General features: G+C 43.9%; 1 protein-coding gene across 16 annotated transcripts in view; it reads left to right on the top strand.

Moving 5' to 3' along the window:
• ADGRL3 (adhesion G protein-coupled receptor L3) overlaps window positions 1-23,956 on the top strand; it is a 406,353-nt gene that overhangs the window by 310,738 nt on the left and 71,659 nt on the right. For 11 of the 16 annotated variants that reach the window (XM_071742547.1, XM_071742549.1, XM_071742537.1 and 8 more), the window contains 4 exons: window positions 6,459-6,767; window positions 8,711-8,814; window positions 12,239-12,424; window positions 16,166-16,204. In XM_071742547.1, coding sequence (XP_071598648.1) covers window positions 6,459-6,767; window positions 8,711-8,814; window positions 12,239-12,424; window positions 16,166-16,204 — 638 coding nt within the window. The remainder of the gene's footprint in view (window positions 1-6,458; window positions 6,768-8,710; window positions 8,815-12,238; window positions 12,425-16,165; window positions 16,205-23,956) is intronic. The other 5 variants (XM_071742548.1, XM_071742542.1, XM_071742541.1 and 2 more) reach the window with 1 other exon arrangement.

Raw genomic sequence — 23,956 nt, 5'->3', positions numbered from 1 at the left:
TTTTTCCCTCTGTGTGCTTGTTTTGCACAGAAACTAAAAGGTATGTTTCAGCTTGCATGCATAAAACAAACACATGGCTTAATTAAAAAGGTAAAAAAAAAAAAAGACACAAACACAGCAACCTCAGCCTCCAGAAAATCTCTTGAAGCTGTAAGCTGAGTGCTCACATATCTGCACTCTGTGATGGTCTGAGGAAAAAATTGACAGCACCTGCTAATGAAATCAAAAATGATTTTCGTAACAATGGGATACTGGGGAATTCCTACTGAGGATCTCTTTAATAAATTATGAAGGATTTAGGTTAGAAGACAGGGCATAAGATCTGCACCACTGGCTCTGATGGATGTGAATCATGTCAGGGAACAGAGAATATTTAGGGGGTTAGAAGTTCACTCCATACATTCAGTAATAATATGCAGCTGGTATGCCCTTAAAAAGAGATTATATGCTGGTTTTCTTTGCCTGGGTAACATAACATATGGATTTAAAAAAAAAAAAAAAAAGTCAGATTTTATACATTCAAATCCAGAAATTCCAAATAACTGCAACCACATCAGAGGATATGTTTGAGAACTTGATTGATTTGAAGCTAGGTTGCCTAAAAATCTCATCAGCTGAACATTCAAACCTATTGGATTAGCCAGTTTGTAATAAATTCTCATCTACTGTCTGTTAGATCACCTCTTCTGTAATCTTTTCCTGTTTAGGAGGCATTTCTAAAAAGCTTCACAGGATGATGTTTAGAAAAATGCTCAGTTTTTATGTCTTGTGCATAATGGTGCAGTTAGATTTCTGCCTGAACACTCAGAATCAGTTGAACTAAGTCTGGAAAGAGCAATATGGCATTAAAGCCCTTGCTGGATGAGTGCTGAAGGGTAAGAGAGGTTCACAGAGATGGAGTTGGCAGAGGTCCTGGATAGGCAAACAGAGCTAAGACTTGAGGAACTGTTACTTGATAGAAGAGGACCATGGTGAAAACAACAGCTGATGCTTGTATGCTGTGCCACTATTTCATGGTGTTTCTAGGTGTGGTTATGTGCTGTAACCCCATACCAGTGATGGTTAAAGCACTGTCTGATATCTCTGAAGTTACACGTTTTAAGCAGCATCCAGTGGTTTCTTGGAGAGGAATGGGTCAGAGAGGAAAAGAAGGAAAGGAAGAAGCAGCTGCTTTTATTCAAAGGACAGCTAAATTGGGGACCTGACACTAAACGCTGCTGGGAGCCAGGAAAAGTTTTAAGTGCTCACACACAGAAAGCATAAGAGCTGATATTTCAAAAAAAAAAAAAAAAAAAAAAAAAAAAAAAAAAAAAAAAAACCCAGCCAGGATGCTTCTTGGGTTCTTATTTTTTCAGTCAGAACCTGAAAAGTTAGAAATAATAGCTAGGATGTTTTTCACAGAACAACCTTCCCAGCACATGCAATGAAGGAGTGTTCATTGTCAGAACTGTAAAGTTTTCATCCAGAAAGGCTTTGGTAGGCATGATTTGCATGTTGGGAATTGGTCCCACATTGTGGCTGCTTTGGATGTATTAATTGTCTTGCTGAGAGTTGTGGTGCAGTGAGAGGGGAAGAGTTGGGACAGATTAAGTGAACTTGAGCCTGTTGGGATGATTTTGTACACTTCAGCTCTTATTCTTTGTTGTTTAAGGTTAAGTGCTGAAACTGAGATTCAGAGGGAAAAAGCCCAGTGTGTTAAGTGATTCCAGCTTGAAATGCACTGGAACAGCTGAGTTTGCACCATGTTTTGGACCACAGCTGTAGGTTTCTCCCTAGTACAGGGAACTCAACATCTGGGCCATATCATCACAGCATCTGTGCAGGCCAACAGAATGGCCACGTGGGCACAGGAGCCTTGGGCACAAAATCTGATCCCTTACTGGAAAAGGTAGGGGGGAAATAATCCAGAAAGGATTTTTTCATTTAGCAGCAATTCACAAGGGAATGGACCTTTCTTCTCTCAGGTGCAACATGGTTCTCCTCTGCTATTTCAGATGTTAAGTAAGAGGGAGGAGAAAGAAGAGGTGTGTATCATGTTTCCTGTGCCTTTTGGGGAGCACAGGGCTACACCCAGTTGTGTTGTTGAAGACAGTGTGCCCTGTTGAACACACTGGGGCCATGGTGTATCTGATCTTTTCTTCCCACCAGTGTTTTTTGCAAGCTTTTGTTAGTCTGAGTCAATGAGGATCTGACAACAAAAATCTAACCCCAGCCCTTCCAAAAGCAGTGTGTGAACTTGTGTGTTCTGGCTCAGCTTCTTCAAATAATGGTATTGTGTGAGCAGGGGGAAGAGCTGTTTACATGTTTGATGTCAGGCCTGCTTGGCCTTTGCCTGCAGGAAAAATAAATCATAGTTTCCCTCAAACACATGGAGGGAGTTGTACATAATTTAGGAGCTAATCTCACCTTGTTTCTCTGGACTTCAGCTCCTGAATAGCAACACTATGTGGCTTTTGGGCTTCAGCAGACATCCAGGACAAGCTGATTTGGCAGGGTGATGTGTCTTGCTGCATGGACTCAGTATAACATTGCAATCCACCAATGTGTTTACACCTAGGCTGAGTTGAGGAGTACCTGGTTGTGCAGTCCTTAGGGATGGCACTGTGTGTGCAGAGCTCCTTGACTTCAGTCATCCTTTTCTGTTGCCTTACAGGGAATATGCTGAAAAGCCACTAGAAAAAAAAAAGCCAAAAGAAAGTGGGAATTTTTTTTTCCTAGGAAGTTTCAGAAAGCATTCTGCATTTGAAATGCATTTGAAAATGCCTGTAGGAAACTTAATTCCCATGACATGAATTTATGTGACAGTGAAGAGAAAAACAGCTGTGGTATATTCCTCCAACTGTATTGTGTCTGGGTTTTTGTGCTGCTTTTTTCAAGACATGCCTAAACCTTGTTTCTTGCTATATAAATAACAACTTACACCAACTTTCAGTGGAAAACTACATTGTCAAATGGGATGCTGTAAGCAGTGTGGTTGCCCAATATGAAAAGCACAAAACTAGCAGAGATGGAATGACCTTCAGGTTTTGTGTTTCTCCCAGTCTTTCAGAAACCAGCTCTGTTTGTCCTAGCATGGCACAAAGGTGTAAATAACTGTGACTGCAGCCTGGGTGTGCTGAAGAGGGCACGTGGATTGCTGTATCCTCCTGAAGATGCTGAGCCCCTCAGATGAGTTGCACCTTTGCTTCAGTCTCAGGCCCAGGAATGCAGAGAGTGAAGTGATCCCGGTTTGCTTGGACCTGGCACAAATTTTCCCCTGTGACCAAATCCCTCCAGTGAATTTCCTTCCACCCAGCAAAATTCTCCCTCCAGAGGCTTGGGTTCTGTGTCAAGTTTGGGGAATAAAAGGAAAAGGAAAAAAATAATGATTTTTTTTTCTTGCTCGTCAATGTGCTGGGAGTAGAGAAACTCCTCTGGGAGCTGCAATTACTCCCCTGTGGATGCTGGAAATGTTTTGGGTGGTTTTTATAGCTGCAGATCTAGCCTGAATGATTGCAAAACTTAGTTTTCTGCTATTAGGGTCAGCTTTCTAGATTGAGCAGGAAAGAAAAAAAGTGAAGTATTGCTTTGGCGTGTTTCTGAGGAGGAAGTGTTTCTTGGGAAGAGATGTCTCCCCAGCCACAGTTTGCTTTGTTGGGATCATGGTAAAAATACCTCTACTGGCAGTGTGCTTCATGGCAGTGAAGCCTGCATGGTCTGGGATTTGACTCCACAGGGAGTAAATACCCAGTGAGACCCCAAGTCTCACTCAAAAGCTGTCTTCAAAGTTTGATACATCAAAGCATGGTAAAAACAAGTAGTAAAAATAAAATAACCAAGATCATAGAATCATCAGGGTTGGAAAGGATCTTCAAGCTCATCCAGTCCAACCAGTCATCTCCTGAGCTGCCAGGTCTACACATTTTTTGACTGCCCCAGGCATGGTGACTCCACCACCTCCCTGGGCAGCCCTGCTTCACCACTCTTTCAGTGAAGAAATTTTTCCTGACATCCACTCTGAACCTCCTCCAGCACAACTTATTGCTAGGGAGGGGAGGCCAATTTCCCCCTCACTACAGCCTCCTTTCAGGTAGCTGTAGGGAGCAATAAACTCCCCTCTTCTCCAGGTTGAACAGCCACAGCCAGTCTCTCATCCAGTCTGTGGGTCACCTAGTCATAGATGTTTGTCAAACAGGACCTGTCCTTCACGTGCCCATACTGACTGGGTCTGATCACCTGGCTGTCCTGCAGGTGCCCTATAATGGTACTCAGGATGATCTGCTCCATTAACTTCCCTGGTACCAAGGTCAGACTAACAGGGTCATCCTTCCATCCCTTCTTACATACTGGGGTTATGTTGGCTGATTCCCAGTCTGCTGGTACCTCTCCAGTCAGCCAGGGCTGCTGATAAACGCTAGAAAGTTGCTTGCTGAGCAGCCCTACCAGTTCCTTCAGCACTCTTGGGTGCATCCCATCCAGCCCCCCAGATTTGTGCACATAACCTCCTACACATCCTAGGAACCTCTGGAACTGTTCCCTCTCTGCTGTGTTGTAATTCCAGCAGACATCGGGGAGGCTGAAGCCCCCCAAGAACAAGGACAAGCAACCATAAGATGACCTGTCCCCTGATCCTGACCCAGGCACACTCAACCCCCCCCATCACCACAGTCAGGATCTACACATTTATAACAATTCTTAATTCTCTCCTTCCTCCTCTGTCCCTCCTGAAGAGATGATGATTGTACATTTCTAGTTGTAGCAGTGGTGGTGATTTTTAAAGGTTACTGCTTGTCTGGGAGCAAAGATTGTATTAGGAAGTATTATCTGAAGATTCCTTCTGTTAAAGTGATGCTACTTTTACCCAAGTTAAAAACTTCCAGTTTAATGGCAGCCTGAATTAATCTGGAGGTCTGATCTCTGTTCTCTGCTGTAGGATTTAGGTAATTTTGCAGATTGCAATCTCGTCGTGGTTTTGCTTGGATCTGAGAGTCATTTATATGTAAATAATCTTCATCTCTTATTCTTTCCCCTCTTACCAATTAACTCTGTTTTTAAGCACACAGTTTCGTGAGCAGAATCAGCAAGTGGTGCTGCCTGGGGCCAGGGGGAATGGGTTGCATTAGCATGGTGCTCATGTGCACTGGAGCTCATTACCAACCTGACTCCTTGAATAATCAGACCTTTGAGCTGAGTTCAGTGGGATCCCATCCATCTCACTCCGTTAGGCCACTTCGAGGTGGCTCTTTTATGTTTTCTTATAATTTCTCCTATCTAAACGGTGGAGGTGTTTATTTTTAAAAGCAGCAAGAAAGCCCAGCTGAACAAGAAAAAAGTTGGGAGAACAAGCCCTGAAAGAGATTTCAAACTAGTGCCAAGGGCTTTATGAAAGGTGAGATTACTCTTTTTAATGGCTAAAGGAAAATGCCATTAAATCCCTGGTGCCTGGCTGCTACAGTAAACATGCCAGAGCTATTCCAGAGTGAACATGCCATGAGATGTTCAGTGACTGTCAATGAAAAGTGGGCTTAAAAATGCAGCCCCCCTGGGTGTGGATCAAGGGGAGCTCCTGGGATGCTCAGTATAAGTTTCTATACGCTCACAGATGGCTGTAGAATGATTTTAAGGGGGAGTTTCTTAGGTTTGGCTTTGAAACTGAATCTGCTGTGTCTGCTCAGTGTCTCTGCATCTGTAGTGCACTGCGTGGGTCATTTTGCAAATGGAAAATAACTTGTTATTGTATGAGTAAAGGAGAATTTCTACAGGTTGTTATCTACTGGGTTAATTGTTACTATGAAGAGATAAGATATGTGCTAGTGGCAAGACCTGAGGTAGTAAAAACATAGTATTTGCTCAAGTTCCCTACAAATTTTATCCTCCCTGTAATGTCCAGTGGAAACCATTGGTTGGTGGTCGAGCACAGGTTGGAGCAGAAACTAGAAGAAATCTGTCAATGTCTGCAGGATTTGCATTGTATTTTCTGGACTTCATTTAAACTCAGGGCTCACAGTAGAAGGGAGGTGGTATCAGAAGGCTGTTCATCCCTCTGTTCACTGCTTCTCTTGGAATCAATTTGTGGTATGTTGTTTGTTGGGTTTTTTTATTACACCATGGAAAATGTGTTTCTGTCCAAACCAGCTAGGTCTTCGTCAACACTAAAAAGCATTTCTGTGCTAGGTAGGATTTGTACATTAAAATGCCAGGAGGAAAAATGTTGAGGTCACACAGTACTGGATTGTTTTCATCAGATGGTAGTGCTTTTGGAGAACCTGTTGTGCTCCAGCAGTCATTACCCCCTGTGTGCTTCCCTTGTTGTGTGCTCCAGCTTCTCTTTGGCAGCTGGCTGTTCAGCAAGCCTGGGGGTAGCTGGAGCTCCACCTACACACCCTGCAGGACAGAGCTGGCAGAGGGGACCTCCTCAGGACTTAGGGTCCAATCCTTTTTTTTTCCTTCCACTCTTTAATGATCTCTGCTTGTTTCAGGTGTATCCACATCAGGGGCTCTGGGCCCTGGCAGCACCACCACCAGCACCACCCCACGAGTGGCCACCAGCAGCACCGGCCGCCCCACCACCACCACCTCGTCCTCGGGCAGGAGGAACAGGAGCACCAGCACACCATCACCCATGGCTGATGTCCCTGATGAAATGACCACACACCTCCCACCTGCCTCCTCCCAGCTGCCACCAGCTGGGGCAGAGAGCTGTGACCCCATGGAAGCCCGGGACATTATGTGGTCTCGGACTCGGCAGGGCCAGGTGGCGAAGCAGCCGTGTCCCATGGGCTCCATAGGTGAGTTGGGGACTGGCAGTCCCCTTCTGTCCAGTCTGCATGGCCTTGGTGAGGTAGGGCCAAAGCTCCAATACCCTTGTGCAAGGACCTTTGGCATTCTAGGTTCTGGCTAAAGGAGAGGACAAGCTAACAGCCTTGTGGGGAAGAGCTGTAAGAGCCTCTGCTTCCAGAAGTAATGGACCGTGCCCTGGTTTTGCCTGTATTTTTATTCCCAGGACTCACTGATATGTTGGTGGCCAATGCTTTGCTTATTTGAGGGGGAAGGATCAAGAGAACTCCTATTTTGAAGCTCTGTGCTGCACTCTTTGCATTTCAAAGGTGTGGCCAGCATTTTGGAGCACAGGTATTACCCCAGATCACACTCCTGAACCAGTGCGAATGATTTTTCAGGTTCCAGCCTTGATCAGAAGGGAAAGCTGGAGAAAAAAAAGCCAAATCTTTCAAAATGGTTTCTTGGATTTTGCTTCTTTTCTTCTACTCTTCTCCCCCCCAGTTACTTTCTTCCAAGAGGTTACTTTTGAAATTCTTCTGTACCAGTTAAAACATGGTGAATAATGGGTTTTGGCATATGGTTCAGTTTGCTGCATTTTAAAAAATGCTGTTTTCCAAAAGTATTTATTTTTCAAACTGGTCCTGTTGTCCAGCCCCAAGAACCTGCTTGTGAAAATAAATCTGAAAGAGAAGCAAATTGTCTAAAAATAAGGCATGCAGAGGAGACTCTTAATTCTATGCTCTTTTGCTCTGGAGAGTCATTCACACCTTTGTATACCAGTATTGGTTCTCTCTTGCATTTTTTGAGATCAGAATGACAAGATATAGGTTAAATATGGGAAGCATGGAAAGTGGTGAGAATAACGAGCATTTTTTCTGTGTTTTCCAGCACCAATTTTTTAAGATTAATGCAAAAAGTATGTGTTTCTCAGGTAGGGGAAAGGATAGTCTGAAATTAAGCTGTGAAAAAGGAAAGGAAAGATAAAACAGGCAAATGAATGTTGGGTGCAGGAAGCCCTTCTTAAAGCACAAAAGCTAAGGACTGGATGAGAACAACTAAAACAAAAAACAAACCCCAAAGTGGCTGATAGGGGATGGCAATAACCCTTTCCCTTCCCTAATTTCAGAGATTTGTACTTGTTTTTAAAAGCTGTGATAAATTAAAAGTGGGCTTCTTAACAACTCCCTCTGAAGAAATGAGCAAGCCCTTGCTGGTTTTGACCAGCACCACCATGAATCCTAGCCTGTAGTTCACTCCTGTGCAGGGCAGAGCACTTGGCAGCATACGCTCTTCATTCTTCACATAGCAGTTTGCTTTCTGTAAAAAATCTTTACCTGCACCATGCTGGATGCATTTCTCTTTGTCCAGAAGGAGCTGAGGTGCTTTGCTGTCTTTTAGCAGCAGAGTTCTGTGTGGCCCTTACCAAACAAAACTCTCCTTTAAAGTCCTTTTCAGTGGCTGGCAGGGGAACAGTAAAGTCTTGGCATTCCCAGTGTTTAATCTTTTGTGTGTTTCCACTGGAATGGTTTAATGGTGACTCAGAGCACTGAAACCTTCACAAAGGAACAAGGAAGTGGAGACACAGGTTCTGATCCTGAGGTGCCAGTGATGGGGCAAAGCACTCGAGGTGCTGGCTAAGTGTTTGAGATCCAGCTTCCATTCCTTAGTTCCTGGCAGCTTAGCTCCAGTCTTCTGTCCATAGTTTCCATTTGGCAGGATGGAGTGTGCATCCCTGCAGTACCTCACGGGAACAGCTTTGTGCCCCTGAGCATTAGGATGATGGGAGACCAGGACTCTCAGATGTCTTGGAGTGTCATATAAGGTCCTGAGCACTCACAGGCTCCCAGGGTTTGCATGAGGTGTCTGTGATTGTGAAATGAAGCTGGTGACATGGAGTTGTGGGGTCAGAATGCAGCCAGTAACACTGAACACAGTAACTTCCCTCTTCCAGGGGTTGCAACTTTCCGGTGTCTTGCGCCAGACGGGATCTGGGAGACCCAAGGACCTGATCTCAGCAACTGCTCCTCTCCTTGGATCAACCACATCACTCAGAAGGTAAAACCCTTTCCATATGTTGATGACACTGAGTCTTTGCAATAACCTTCCTGAGTTTCCTGGCTGTTTTAACACCAGGGAACCCAAGGAGACCAACAGTCACACATAAGGCATGAACTATGTGTAGTAGCCAGGAAGTGGAAGAAGAAAGCAAGACTGAGACTGATGGAAATCTGATGGAAATTAAGGCAAAGAGGGTGACAAAAAGGCAAAAGGAGAGGGACTGTAGAGTGGAATTAAACCAGTGTGAGTGACAGCTCTTATTTGGGGCAAGAAAAGGAAAGCAAGGAAGGAGGATGTGGGCAGATACGTGGATAATACCAACTTAATGCAAAAGGAAACTTTCCTTTTCACTCATCCCAAAGGATCTGCTCATGCTATGCAAGCACAAGATAAACTCTGTAGTTGAGAATCTTTACCAAAAGACAGGCTCAATATGAAATGTTTGTGCTATGCCTCTGAATTTGTCTTTAACTTGTGCCCAAATTATAAAAGAACTGATGGAACAGAAAACAGTGCCTTGTATCTTTTGACTCTTCAGTCCCTTGATGAATGTTTTGTAGCAGTTCATCATTTGTCAGTGCTAAAAGTGCATTAACATGTGACAATAGAAGTTCAAGACAAGCAGAGTTTATTTGGTAGCAATATGTTGAACGTTTTTGTTATTAATGCACAGTGGTGCTTTCGGCTGATTTCATTACAGAGACCAGATGTGTGTTCATGCCAGAGTCTGTGGGCTGAATCCTTATTATAACAATTTGTGGGAATTGACTCTCTTCTCTAGCCAGAGCAAGGCAGTCCCAGTGTTGTGGCTGCTGCCTGGTAGCAGCACAGGCTCTCCTGGGTAGGCAGTACCCACTGTGCCAGGCTGGGTGGGGTGATCCTACAGCCCAGACTGTAGCTTTTTCCCCCATCTTAACTGAGGCTCAAGAGCCTGCAGATCCTTAGCATGGACACCCCTCATCATCCCTCTTCCCCAAAGACAAGGGAGGCTGCTGTGACATGGCACAGCCAGTGCACAGCCTCCTGTGCCATGCAGAAGGGTGGGCAGCTCCCCTGCCATGTGCTCAGCTGGCTGGTGAATAAAGACTGCTTTTGCTGGCATTAGCAGCTGTGCAGCTCTTGTTTTATGACCCACAGACTTATCCTGGAGGGGCTAATATTACTTACTCTGGCCATAATTCACCCAGACAGCTGGGAGACCTCTTGCTGCTTGGTGAAGATGACTAGGCCTTGAGCCATTAGCAGAGGGAAATAATAGCCTGCACTGATGAAATCTCCATCAAGGTTAGGCTTATTTTATTTGAAAGCCCAGCTATCATTTGTGTAACAAATGAACCCCTCTTAATTTGTTACATGCTTTCAAAGCCAGCTAAAGTGGAAGAGCCAGGTTTTCAGAAATGCCCAGTGGGTTACGATTAGGGCTGGATTATTTTCTTTTATTTCTATTATTTTTCTGGAGGAATTTAGTTACGTTCAGCTTTGGGGACCTTCCACCAGTTGTTGGAAAGTCTAGGGGGATGTGCCAAAATACTCTTCGCCTGAGCTTCTGATGCCTCTGTGGCACTAGGATCCTGGGACACGTGGCCCAGCCTCTATCAAAAGGTGCTACAAAACATTAACACTTTCCAGGAATCACATTGACATTAACAATTAACATTAACAATAAAAAACATTAACAATTTCCAGGAAGGGAAGGCCCTGCCAGGCTTGCCTAGGGCCTTGTGTTGGGGGTTGCATTCAGTACAATCCTTACAGCAAACACAATTTTAAATTACTTAGGAGAGATCCAATAGCCATTTGGTTTTCCTGCCCAAGCGAGGGTCTTGGAAATAATCACTGTGCTTAGGGATTGGGACTGATTGATCAGTAAATCAGGCAATCATTTCTCACATGGACAGATCACTTCCCTGCCCCCAGCCTGCAGATTTCCTCCAGCACCTCTCTAAAGCTGGAAAAGCTTCCTCCTCCAAGCTCCTCTCCTTGCTGCAGTGAGGACAGCTGGAGGAAGCAGTAAGCCAGCCACATCCTGAGGACAGGGCATGGTTGCACCCTGCTTCTGGGCTCTCCTGCATCCCCAGTGCTTGGCTCCTCCTCAGCCACCCACTCCACAGCAGCTGCAGCACAGCTTACAGAATGGACAGAACCACTTTTGGGCAGCCAGGATTCATGTCTGCTCAGCATCTCTGTTCCTAAGCTGCTTTGTTTCCCAAAAAATGCCCTCTTCTGTCACCTGCTGTGTCCACGCCGCCCAGGAGGAAGGATGATGGGTGCCCTAGAGGGATGTGAGCCAAGCCAGAGGGGATGGTAGGCAAATGCTGTGCTGCTTCACAGCTCTGTGGTGCAGTAAGGAATATTACTCACTGCTTTCCTTTCCCCTGCTGCGCTCAGACCACACATTGGGCGCCTGCCTGCTTGCGTCATGGTGTTGGGTTTTACAGCCCTCTATTAGCTTCCATTAGAGTTATTGTGCTTGATGGGAGATCAGAACAAATGTCCCATTCAGGAATTCATTGGCCTCCTGACATTTACTTTAACTTTATTGTTGGTGCCTGCCATGCCCTTGTAACGTAGCGGGAGAATAAACTTGCCAGTGCGATTGAATTATGCACTGCTACCTGGGTTATTTCTGGAGTCAAGCAGTAAAAGGAAGCAGAAAGGTCAGCTCTGGATACATTGCATTGTCCTGACCATGAGGGCATACACTCACTCTCAGCCTCTCTGTTTTGCCTCTTGCTTTCATCAGGACCATCCTTGGCACACTGTGTGACTTGCCTGAAAATACATTTTCTTGGCTACAAGTTTCAGCTGTGGGTGCTTCCTGGGAGGGGAGGCACCTCTGCACTCAGCTCCAAGCCCCTGAGAGAGAGGAAGGCTTTTTTTGCAGCAGAATAGAAGCCTTTCTGTCCTTCATGAATGCTTGAAAAGCATCTGTAGATCTAAAGCAGATGCCACCCATGTTCATGTTGTCCTCCTGAACAGCCTAGATGATATAGTCCCAAAACTATTTACATGGTTTGTTTTTTTGAAGTGGCATAGGTAAGGCAATGGGACAAGACAACAGAAACCTTCCCTAGCATGGACACCCCATGGAATCTTTGACTGCATCTGCTGCAGTGCAGAGGAGCAGTTGGCAGTCAGTTCCAGCATTGCTCTGTAACAAGTGTTGAGGCCAATATGGTGACTGTAGCTGGAAGAAACATGTTTAAACCATACCAAGAGATGCCATGAAGATCTTTGCTGTAGTTTCTTTCTTGGGAACAACTTCTTTTTCCTTTTTTCCTTTTTTCTCTCTCTCCTTCATCTTTTCTCTCTTTCTTCTTGTTGCAGGGGGCTGACTGACTTAACACTGAGGCTGGGAGGGAGTGGAATACATCATGCTAACAGCCAGGGGCAACCTTTTCCTCTGCTTTCTCATTTGCAGATGAAGTCAGGGGAGATGGCTGCCAACATTGCCCGGGAGCTTGCAGAGCACACCAAAAACCACTTGTATGCTGGTGACATCACCTACTCTGTGTCTGCCATGGTCCAGCTGGTGAACTTGCTTGATGTGCAGCTCAGAAACCTGACTCCAGGTGGGAAGGACAGTGCTGCACGCAGCTTAAATAAGGTAAAAACAAAGGGGCTTGGGAAGGGATGGGAGGCTGAAGAAGGCTTTGAGATTTTTTCTGGAGTGCTTTCTGAATGGTTGTATTTTAGGGCAGTGATTCTTTCCTAATAGACAGGTTTTTGGTTACAGTGTATTTTATTCTGCTGAGAAAAAAAAAAAAGAAAGAAAGAGTTTGCAAATGGCAAGTGTACTGTTGGTGTTGGGAAATGTACAACCTTAGCTGTGTAGATACACGAACTCCAGGTACTTCATTGTGGTCTCAGCTCTGTCTGCTCAGTATGAGAATAACTCGAGTGATGCCACAGCAATTATTTCAGGCCTGTGCCAATATGAATAAAACCAGGTATTTTTTTCCCCAGCATTTCCAGTGCTGAATCTGTCTGTGAAATATGCCGTGTAATGTGATCCAGAAAATCTGAATATTTAAAGCCCCAAGAGACCAACAGGGTCTGGATTTTGATTTTTTTCATCTTGTAACATTACAAGATGCTGATGTGAAGGTTAAATGAACACTTTTGTGCATGAATATTAACAAACAAAAGCAGACAGAAACATTTATTTACACTGGAGAGATGTTTACCGAAGGCACAGAAGGTACTATCATATTTACACTTAAGATCTTCATAACAGTTTGGTATTGGAGGGCCTTGCTAGTGATGACTTGTGACTTCACCCATAAGCACCTTACTGCATGATGATGGTGTGGGTGCTGTGCCTTCTGGTTGAGAACAATATTAGTCCTTTTGTCATTTCCAGAATTATCTGGAACTGCTATATGCTGAGTGTGCTAGAAGTTGCCATTTGTGAGGAAATACAGGCAGGCTGTGGAGTCTGTGAGAACAGATTTAAACTTCAATTTAAAGTTGAAGGTTTCCTTAATCCAGGGCCCTCTTCATCACTGAATCCCATGTAAACACCTGGGGTAGGACTTTTGTGGGATCAGATGGTGAATTGTGCAGGCCTGATCATCAGAACAAAGGGCAGCTGAACACTGTGGCTACAAGCACGTGGCTGTACTGGCCACCCAGTTAAAATAGGACACAGAATTTTGTTCTCGGCTGTGTAGCTGGCTCTGTCAGCCCTGGCATCCATGTAAGTAAGAACAGAACGTGGTCTCAAGGTTATACAGGGATTAAGCCTGAAATTTCCTTTGTTCTTCTGAAGAGAGAGTTTTTCAGAGAAATAACATTGTCTTTGTTCTTGTAAGTTATTATTGTAGACTTATGCTGTTTTAAATGCAATGGGCTTCTGGATTGTTAAAGATTACAGCAGCATGGGAATTGAGGTCCTACATCTCATGTGCTTTGCATGTGCTGTGAGTTGGGTGATACTCGTGCTTCTAATTAGTGCTGTTTCCAGCTATTTTATAACAATGTGGGTAATAATTGTATTCATGGTTACATCAGCATAACATTATTTGTTATAACCATACCATGGTTCTTTGTTTGAAATGATGGTGATGTCTGACAATATCAGGTAAAACCAGCAATTAATGTCACATACTAATGGGTTTTGTGGTTGTAGTCTGCTTGCTCTTCTGAATATGCTCTAGCTACACCCAACATTTTGTCACTCCAGCTTTGCAAGCACATATTTTTCATCTTTTTGTGTCTCACCTTCTGATATTTGTTTCAATTACATGGAATGGGGTCGTGTCCCAGTGGCAGCTATGAGTTACTGAGGGGAGGGAAGGACTGGGCAGGACAGAGCTCCTCAGCTCAGCTGTCACTCCTGGGCTGCCCCTTGCAGGTTTCCTCCCCCCCCCACCAGCTTTGCACAAGCAGCTCATACAAATCAAGTGCACTCTGCATTAAAATTCTGGACCACATGGAGTCCTGCAAAACAGTGATGTGAGTCAGTGATCCAAATGACAGGCTCAGTAATTTACTTGCTCTCATTCCCCACTTAATTCTTTAGAAGAGCAACTGCTCTGTGTTCATTTAAGAATGCATGAGTTCAACTTGGAAGTACTACTGGGCAAACAAAAGGCAGCAAAGTTACTGCTCCATTTCCCCCTTCACTGATCAAGAGTATTAAAAAAGAAAAAAAAAAAAAGAAAAAAGTTATTTGCCAAGAGTTTTGCTTAGTGCTGTTTAGCCAGAAAGAAGAAATAAAGTAAGCACTAGCCATTAAATACTCTTTTTAAGCATTAAAGAAAATGTGCTGTGTGTTTCGAAGGTAACTACCTGTGCTCTTTTATACTGGTTGTTGATTTTTTTTTTTTTTTACAAGCTGATGGAGAATGAATTTTAGAAATGAACTGACATAATCAGAATCCTTAAATGCCATCATTTTTCAGGATCCACTTTCTGTCACTAAAAGCTTTATACTTTCTGGTGGATCAGGTGTAAATAAGGCAATAATTGTTCTGTTGCAGAGCATGAAAATCCCTGAGTGGATGGCTCTGCAGTTTTCAGCGAGTTTTTCTTGGATTTCCATTGGTTTCTGTAAAGTCTTCCTACTGGCCAAGCTCACCTAGAGGAAAATTTCTACTGTTACAAATTAATGAATTAGAAATCGAAATTTGGCATTGCATGATAGCTGGGTGTATTTTGTTTATTTCAGGGCCTCAGAACTCTGGGGGTCAGATTTGTCTCTCAGCTATACAAATGGGATTGCAGTGCTGTGAGTGGAGAGCACAGGTTACCTGGGATCTCTGGGGTTTGTACACTGTGCAGACCCAGGCCCACCAGCAAAACCAAATCCAGCCAAGGCAGGGGCTCTGCTCAGCCTGACTTTGCAACGTTTAGTTTTAGCAAAACAGAGCTCACCAATTGTAGCAGCCTGCCTGCAGAGTCCTGGGCAGGTACAGAAGTGCCTGTTTGAATTTCATGGTGCACTCAAGGGCCATTATCAGGCAGGAGGCGTGCGAGTGCATATCAAAGTACAGTCCTAATCATGATTTCTGTGGGAAAAGCAAGGTCTCTTTGTGGAAAAGCTATTAGTGTATAAAGCATTTAGCCCAGTAAATGCAAAGGAAAGCACAACTCAGTATGAGAGGACTGGAAAATGCATTCCTGGAGAAGCAGTTTAATCCAAAGGGGAAAGAATAGCCTCGCCTGGAAATATTTCATGGGATTCCCATTTCATTGGTATGTTTTCTTCAGAGGCCCTTGGTGCTGTCAGGAGCTGTGGGCAGTGCTCTGTCCTTCAGTACAATCTAATCTCACACTCACCCTGAGCTGCCTGTAAGCCATGAAGCCTGGAGTGGGATAGGCTGTGCCAGAGCTGTGCAGGTGTATGAGGATGGGGCTGTGCCCTCCTGGATCAGGACGCTCAGCCAAAGACTTACTGAGGTTGTACCTCACTGTGGCATTAGTGCTGTCTGACTGCACATCTCACACTCCTCCTATGTTAATAACCACCATTCCCATCCTTCCCAGCCTCGTCTGACATGCAAATGTCATGTGTGCTCTCCAGACTGTAAGGAAAACAGCATCTCTTGAGCATCTCTACTTGACCTGAGTGTCTCCTTCCATCTAACAGCTGCTCTTGCAAAGTCACCAGTCTGTGCTTTACTTCACTGAAAAGGACTAACCCGTGTATCTGGAGCCAGTCCTCCCAGCCTTCCCCTGCTGCCTGACTCGCATGCTTCCTTTGGTTTGGTTGGTATTCAGGAGCTGCTTTAAGACAGAAATGAGGGTTTTTTCACAGGCTTTTTCTTCAGGTTTTTTTCCCCTTGTTCTGTCACTAACTTGTTTTTTCTGTTCTGTCTTTAATCTGCTGTCTTTATGGAATCAGCTTCAGAAAAGGGAGCGCTCTTGCAGGGCCTATGTCCAGGTATTTCTTGTGTTTTTAATACATCTCTAGTTGTTTGACTGAATGACTGTGAAGTGGGTTTTGTCTCTGTGAATAATCTGATTATTACCATCTTTGTGGCAGCAAGTTCTAAGGTTAAGGTTACAGGATAATAATTTCAATCTTCTGCTCTCCCCACCTGCCCAGTTGCTGTCAGACAAAAAATTTGGGGCAACATCTCTGAACCAGAAAGTGAGACAAACCACAGGAGAGATCTGACAAGGCTCATCCAGCCAGTGGAGGGAGCAGGGCAGTATGGATGTGTGCAAGTAAAGAATGTGAAACTCCTCCTGCTCGTGGAGGTGTCTGCAGACCAGCTGGGTTTCTCTTAACAGTGTGTCACTCAGAGACTTGCCACCTACATTTCCTTAGGTTTCTTTCTTGCACTTGCAAATTTAGAAGCAATTTGAAATGGCAACACTCAGCATGAGGGAAGGAGGTAGGATCATAATGAAATGCAGAGTGTCCTTGCAGAGGGATGCAGGAAGGAGGAGAGTACTGCAGACTGAATATAGGAACATAATACAGGAACATAGCAACATAAATATAGGAACATAACATTTCTTAAAGTTCACCCAGCTGTGGCCTGACTTTTGTAGGCTTACACTGTGTTCTACATGAACAAAGTGAAGCCACAGCATTTTGTAAAGACCTGCTTGTAGGCTTTTCAAGAGTGGGGCTTCAGGTTATGTTATTTATCCTGTACCTTGCCTTATAGCATTTGCTCCTGTGGCTTTTATATAAACCTGTTTGTGTATTACAGGTGAGTTAATGCTTTAAAAATGCTTTAAAAATGTGAACATTTTCCTTCCTAATTCTGTCTTGTGCTTATGAACATTGGTGTATTTATGAATGAATGATCATTACCTATATGGGTGTGTATAACACAAAGAGGTGTAAAAATGAACCCTGTGTGTCTGGAGGGGGCTCTCTGTGCCTGAATTTTCCTGCAAAATTTGACTTCCTGCAGCTGGTATTGACTTTATTTGTCAGTGTGTGTCTCATTATCTCGTGGAATTAGGTGGTTTAGATTCCTAGGACATGAAAAATAAAGCAGTACCTCTCTGTGCTGGCAGGCTGCCTGTCCTCCCTTTGGATATTGTCGTGAGAGAAAGGAACCTTATCCCTTCCATATGCATTATTAGATAAAGATGAGTTATGGAGTTACACATCCCTCCTTTGGAGTGACTTCTCTTAAGACACCAGAGAAAGTAACCAGCATGTGAAAGAATTCAGAGAGGTTTTCAGTGCACCACTGGCTCCCAGACTGTTTTGTCTGCTGGTGCCACTGCTGGAAATGGAGTGGGCATAGTTGTCTTTCCCTGCATGGCCGGACTTTACAGATCTGGTGCCTGCTCCTGGACTTTTTATCTTCTTTCAAAGAGCTGTGAATAGTGAGTTCAATATACATCACAAAAGCTTGACATTGGTAGAATAAAGTCTGAATTTTCTGTACAAGCTTCAGCTGTCCTTTAATTTAAAGGACTTCAGTTTCATTTGGATTCTACTTGCCTTCTTATAAAATGAATCTACATCTTTAGTAGACAAAAACTGATGAAACCTCATTGCTTGAGCTGTTTAATATAAATATGGACAAAGCTAGTACATCTGTTGAAGAGAAGAGCTGTGTAATGGAGGGCTGTAAGAATGAATTAGCTGACTTAATTGAGCCTTTCCAGCTCTGCATTGTATTACATTCAGGTAAAGTTAATATATCTGGACATATTTTCATGCAGTATTTTTCTATTTGGAAAATTACATATCTGAAGTCATCACAAATTCTTGTGGGAGGGGACAGTTTGTCTGTAATAGCAACTAAATATGACCACAGATATTCCTGTGACAAGCCACTGAACTTTTACTAGCAGGGAAATCTCTGGGCTAAGGCAGTCAATCTACAGGAGATTTTTCAACAAATCTGAAACAGTGAATCCTGCATTTTTTTTCATCAGTTCAAGAGGGGAAGTCATATGGGAACTGTGGCACTGAAGGCAGAGAAATAGTGTTTTCAACCTGACTGACAGGATTTGGTTGTGCTGATGCTCTGGTTGTGGAGAACATCCATGGCTGAATTCAGTTTACAGGGCTGGAAGTCTGCCCTCAGTCTTGTGCTCCCCAGGCAAAGGAAAGTGTGGTACAGAGCTTATGTGAGAGAGTATCAAAAGTGCAATTGAGAAGAGGTGGATTTTGTGGAGGAGAAGGGTGATTTGAGAAGGTAATAACTGCTAAAATAAGTTTTATTGGGTTTTTTTGGAATTGATGGATTTTAAGTAGTCACAACAGAGCCCCTGTAGAGATTGGGGGGTGAAAACCTTTTGAGCCCAAATACAGGAATATAAATAAATATGTAAAATTTAATTTGGAAATGGAATTATTCAAATAAGAGACTGCGAATGCTATATGAGATTATCATCTCAGCTCTCTGGGTAACTATAATTAAAACAAGTATTGGTGTAATTTGTGCAGTGTCACAATATTTGTTGAGTTAAAAGCTCTGGGATTTTACTTGAGGTTACCAATGCTGCTCCTTTTTTAGTTGCAAGTGTGGTAAATGATTTGTTTTGCCTCAGAATTCCCAACAAGAGCTAACCCCACAGGTAGGGTGACTAATACATATTATTATAATGACTGGACAATTTCTGGGAGATTGTTCAGTCAGTGATCCTTCAGAAAGCTCCCTGGGCTTTAATGCAGGATGCCTGGAGTCAGCCTGGGCTGAGCTGGCAGAGGGGGATGGGGTGAGTGGCCTTGGAAAGGTGCTCCATTAGCTAAGGTGAGGTTGGACCTGATGTGTGGCTGTTCAGAGAGCAGAGACCTCATCTTCTCGTGCTCACCTTTCTGCAGTGCACTGTTCTTACACTCTTTTTTGGGAAAGGGATGGAAAAGTCATCAAGTGGGAGAGTGAGTCACCCCGGGTGACGTGTTTGATGAGCATAGCTTCATTTGGTGACTGGTGTGTGATGGTGGTGGGTAGGAGTTGTCTGGAGTTTCTCCAGAATGTATATTTATTAATTTTCAAAGGCATTTCTCCTTAAGCTGGTGTAGTGGAGTTGAAGAAAACACAAAACATGGGTCTTTTAGGGGTTGTGAGACTTGGTTTGGTGTCGCAGATTTCTTCCATGCCCTTCAGCAAGTTGTGTGTGCTTTCTCTTTCTCCAGCCCCCCTTTCTCTGCCAGCCTCTGGGCTCCCCTGTTGGGTAATTCTGGGCTTGTCTGCACAGCAAGTGGCAGAGATTATGGAGGGTGCCTCCTGCTCTGTGAAGATCAGAGGAGCTTCTGGGGGCAGGTGTCACCAGAACTACTGAGGAAGCAGGCACTGAGCTGCTGGCAGGTTTCAGGTAGCACACAATAGCAGTCGGAGTTGTCCTTCAGGTTCTCCTGGAAGTTTTCTGAATGCTTTACACACGCAGGAAGGGCTGTTTGGATTGCTGTTCTATGCAAAAAAATGAAAAGCTTTCCTCAGAAGATTCAAGGCATTAAGTTTAGAGCTGAATAGAAGAGACTTTTCCTTGCTAACCGAGCATCTCTCAGTAGATAAAAGGTGCATCTGGGACTTTGCCAGCACTATTTAAAGTGGATTAATTCTGTTGGTCCCACTTCTCTCTTGCTTGCACAGCTGGTCTCAACTTCCATGAAGACTGAAGGAAAGCAACTTGTAGCTCTGAGAGGGAGCGTAAATTCAATTACGCTGCATTTACTTGTGTTCTGGTGCCTGTGACAAGAAAGCCTCTAACCTCCATTTATAAAGAAAGGGGCAAATTAATGTGGATTTTCAAGCTCCTTGTTTGGTTATTTAATTGGCTGTATGACAAAGAGCTCTGCAGTGTGCATCCAGCAACTTTCAGAGCTCTCTAACGATCCGCACGTTGCTCGACTCCTGATGCAATTCTTCTCGGCCTGTCAGGCGTGGTGTCGTTGTTAAAGTGGATGAAATAAATTAGTTAGCACTGTGCATGCAATGCTGGATATTAACTTATAGCTACAGGGAGTACTTTTAGCAGCTTTTTCAAGAGATCGAGATGTTTGCCCATCAGCATCAAAGTGCCCCAAACTTTCATTTAATATAATTAAAAGGACATCTGAAAGAAGTGTGACTCGCAGTGGGGTTCTGCAGTTTGGTAGCCCTTTGTTAGAACACTGTGAACTTAATATACTTCACAGCTTGAGAAATCTGCACTTGATTTGTGTCAGCAAGAGTGAAACTAGAAATCCCTACCCTGCAGGTTTCTGCCATGGTGATCCTGTTGTTAGGGGAGAGGAGGATCAAAGTAGCAGCCTTGGGTTTGTCACCAGAATTTGAAATTCTTCACATAAATATTAAAAAGGAAGATGACCACATATTCCCCTGCCCCCAGCTGAGCTGTGCCTGTGGTTGTGTGCTCACCTGGAACAGCAAAGCGGAGAAAAAAAAATGATCTAGTGGTTTTGTGTTGCTGTGTTCTTAATCCCTGCTTCAAGCTGAGTCAGTCCTGGAATCTGGTGGCAGTGGTAAAAGTTACCGTGGAGGTCAGTGAGAGATGTCCCTTGGATTTGGAACACTGAAGGAAAGGATAAATCTCAGGGATTCCCCAGGAGTTCCTGGAAAGCTATGGAAATGCTGTCAAAGAGGCATTTCTTTTTTTTACAAACCATTTTCTTTTCTTGCTGCAGCTTTGCTCCCATCCCCAGTGTAATGACTCTAGCTATAGTCTCAAATCCTGAACAGTAGGGCAGCAAGTCCAGATGATTCATAAATGCAGGTCTAAGCTTATTCTGCAGGGAAGATCCCATTAGGTGAAATAGATCGCATGTTATTTCCTTCTTCCCAATCAGTTCCTGTTATTTCAGTCCTCAAGATGCCTCTGACCTTAAAATAGTATTCTTCAAATAATAAGCAGACCAAAAACCATAACCTGTAATTTTTAACCTCGTTTTGTTTCTCATGTCTTCCTGGGGTTTGTGTACTTCTGTTAGGAGCTCATTGGTAGTGGAAGGCCAGGACTGGCACCCTTGCATGCCCAGTGCCAGACCATTAATTCCAGAGTTAAACATTTTGGAGATGACCTGATTTTAATGAAGGTCAATTCCATTCTCACTGCAGTGGGTTCTAAGTGCAGCTGAAATTCAGGCCATTTCTGACTCGGTGCAGTTCCTGTAGCCACAGTATAAACATAAGCTGTGAAGTTGCAGAGAGAAGGTTACCTGTGCTTTCTGGGGAGCCTCTGCTCTCAGCCTGTGGAGCAATTTTAGAAATCCCTCTGCAAGGTCGGGGGAAGATCTCCTCTTGTCTTTGCCATCCTTGAGTTTTATTTAACACTGCTCACCAAAACTGATACCACCCATTGCCAATCACCACTCTCGTACTAGATGTAGGTTAGGGCTTCTGGCTTAGCTTTAAAGGCAGAAGTGGAGATTAACAGCAGATGTTCTAATGATTTATTTAGATTGAAGTATGCATTGTGGTTCAGCTAGTTTAAATCCAGAGCTGTGCTTGTCCAGTTCATTGAATATGCTTTTTTGATGAATTTATTGCTTTGCAAAGAGCCTTAGACAGTGTCTGGGTTTCCTTTTAAGAAGAACTGAATTGTCTTCCCTGAAGACAATCTTTAATTTGGAATTAAAAGAACAAATGACAAGATAAAAAAACATCCAAAGGTGAAGAGCCTCATCAGACAGATGTGAAGGCTCTTCTCAGCTAAGGAGCAGGATTTAATGCCACCAAATAGCCAAAATCACATTTGCCTTGCTTTGGAAGCTGAAGAAATGGCATGTCCATCTCTTTTGATCTGAAGTCCCTAAGATTAGGTGACCCCTGCATGAGTGGGATGGGGTTGCTGTTCAGCTGTCACTCTAAAAGGACATGTGATTTTCTGAGCTGGTCCCAGTACAGTGAGCTTGGCAGAAGTGGCTCCTTGCATGGCCAGATCGGTGCTTTCGTGCTGGTCCTTTTCACCAAAGAGCCTGTTCTGGCTGTACCAAGGACACTCAGAGTTAATGGGAGTTTCTCTTGCACTGGTGCTTTTTCTGGCCAAAGGCAACAATTGCACAACTTCCAGCAGAACTTGCTGTCAGTGGCATTGATTCTGCCTCTGACTCAATTAGTTTGGATTATAGTGATAGCTTGAAGAAGGGTTTTCTGCCAGAGCTGTGTGTTTCATGTGAATACAGAGCAAAACCAGCTCTTGTTGAGCAAAGCAGCAGGCAGGACCTCAGGCAGGGCCAGAACCTCAGGCTGTAAGCACAACCTGAGGATGTGTCTGTGTGATGGCTTTCTGCAGTCTGAGAGCTGCTGTTCTCAGAAGGTGAGCAAACCTTTTTGGAGGAGTCTGTGCCAGCAAATGTCTTTGGTACAAGGGCAGGTGCAGAAGCACTGCTGCTGGCTTCATGCACCAGCCGTGGGTTCACTCTGCTGATGGAAAGCACAGCCTTGTTGCTGTAGCTGCTCCTGTCCTTGTTTTTGGGAGTGCATTGCATGAACTGTTCCTGTGAGATCAAGGAAGACAAGTGTTAGCAGAATGAGGTAGGGCTTGGCAAGTTAAAAAATGAAGATATTTTAATTAGAGATGTCATCTCAGAAATGGTGCTTTGATCCCCTGTACCACTGTCCTTATTCCTCCACAGCTGTAGAAGGTAAGATCTTGGTGCAGGTTCATACAAAGTAATCTATACAGTGTGTTCAGTCCTGAGGTGGTCCTTTGTAAGGAAGGACAAAATGCATCCTTGAAAATTACTCAGCCAAAGGTTTCAGCCAGTACTGCAGTATTTATTCTCCAGTATTGCAGTAGAACCTGCTGGCATTCACTTGCCACGAAGCAGGGTTTTCTCCAGTTGTTAGTTTGTTGGGGATTTTTTTTCCTTCCATCAGCTGCTCAGCAAGAGGCTCTAAGCTAGCTTTCTGTGGTTAGAGTTGCTGTCCTCAAGAACCACGCAGTCTGCTCCCAACGTTGGTGGAGATTAATATGTCTGACATCTCTGAGTGATATCCAGTGTTGACTCCAAATTAAACACAAAATTTACATTACAGATTTTTCTGTGTTTAAAAAGAGCTGTGCCTTGGATGTTGGTACTGTGAAAGATAAATAAATGGATGTGGTATCACTGGGTATGTGCTCCCCTCCTAGGTTTCAGATGTGTGTCATATAGCCAGATATTCTCACCAGACACTTCTAGACAGGGAGAAGATAAAAACATATGAATAAGCAAAATTCAGTGTTATGGAATGAAGCAGCTGTCACAAAGGAAATCAATGGGATATGTACAGTTGGCCTTTTAGTAATGTATAATTACTGTAAGACTCCTAATTAGTTGCCTTTTGACAATGCATCTTTTAATACCAATTTGTAAGTGCCTGAGAGGGAAGGTTTACATTTTGGTTTTGTTTTGTAACCTCAGGAAAAAAGCAGGACATTATCAGCATATGCCCTTTTTGGGAAAATCTCCCTCTGCAATTCATTAACATTTATTTTTATCAACTGTAAAATCTGTGATGCTATATAACTGCATAATGAAAGGGATATTCCCGTCATGGGATTTGTCTTCTGTGCTTGGCACATTCTTCCTCTTCTCTCCATCCCCAGTTGTGGCCACTGCTGGGGATGGGAAGGATCTGCTGAGTCTGGCATTCTCTGGCCCAGAATGGTTGCTCTTTACAGGTCTGCATTTAGAGGGTTTGGCTTTGCATGGGTACCCTGACACCACAGGCAGCATCCAGCTTCCCCCACATCTTAGGACCAAAGGACAGAGGGAAAGACTTCC

Source organism: Heliangelus exortis, chromosome 4, assembly GCF_036169615.1.
Source record: "Heliangelus exortis chromosome 4, bHelExo1.hap1, whole genome shotgun sequence".
Classification (NCBI taxonomy): domain Eukaryota; kingdom Metazoa; phylum Chordata; class Aves; order Apodiformes; family Trochilidae; genus Heliangelus; species Heliangelus exortis.
The sequence above is the reverse complement of the archived record's forward strand: the minus strand, read 5'-3'. Positions and strand labels throughout refer to the sequence as shown.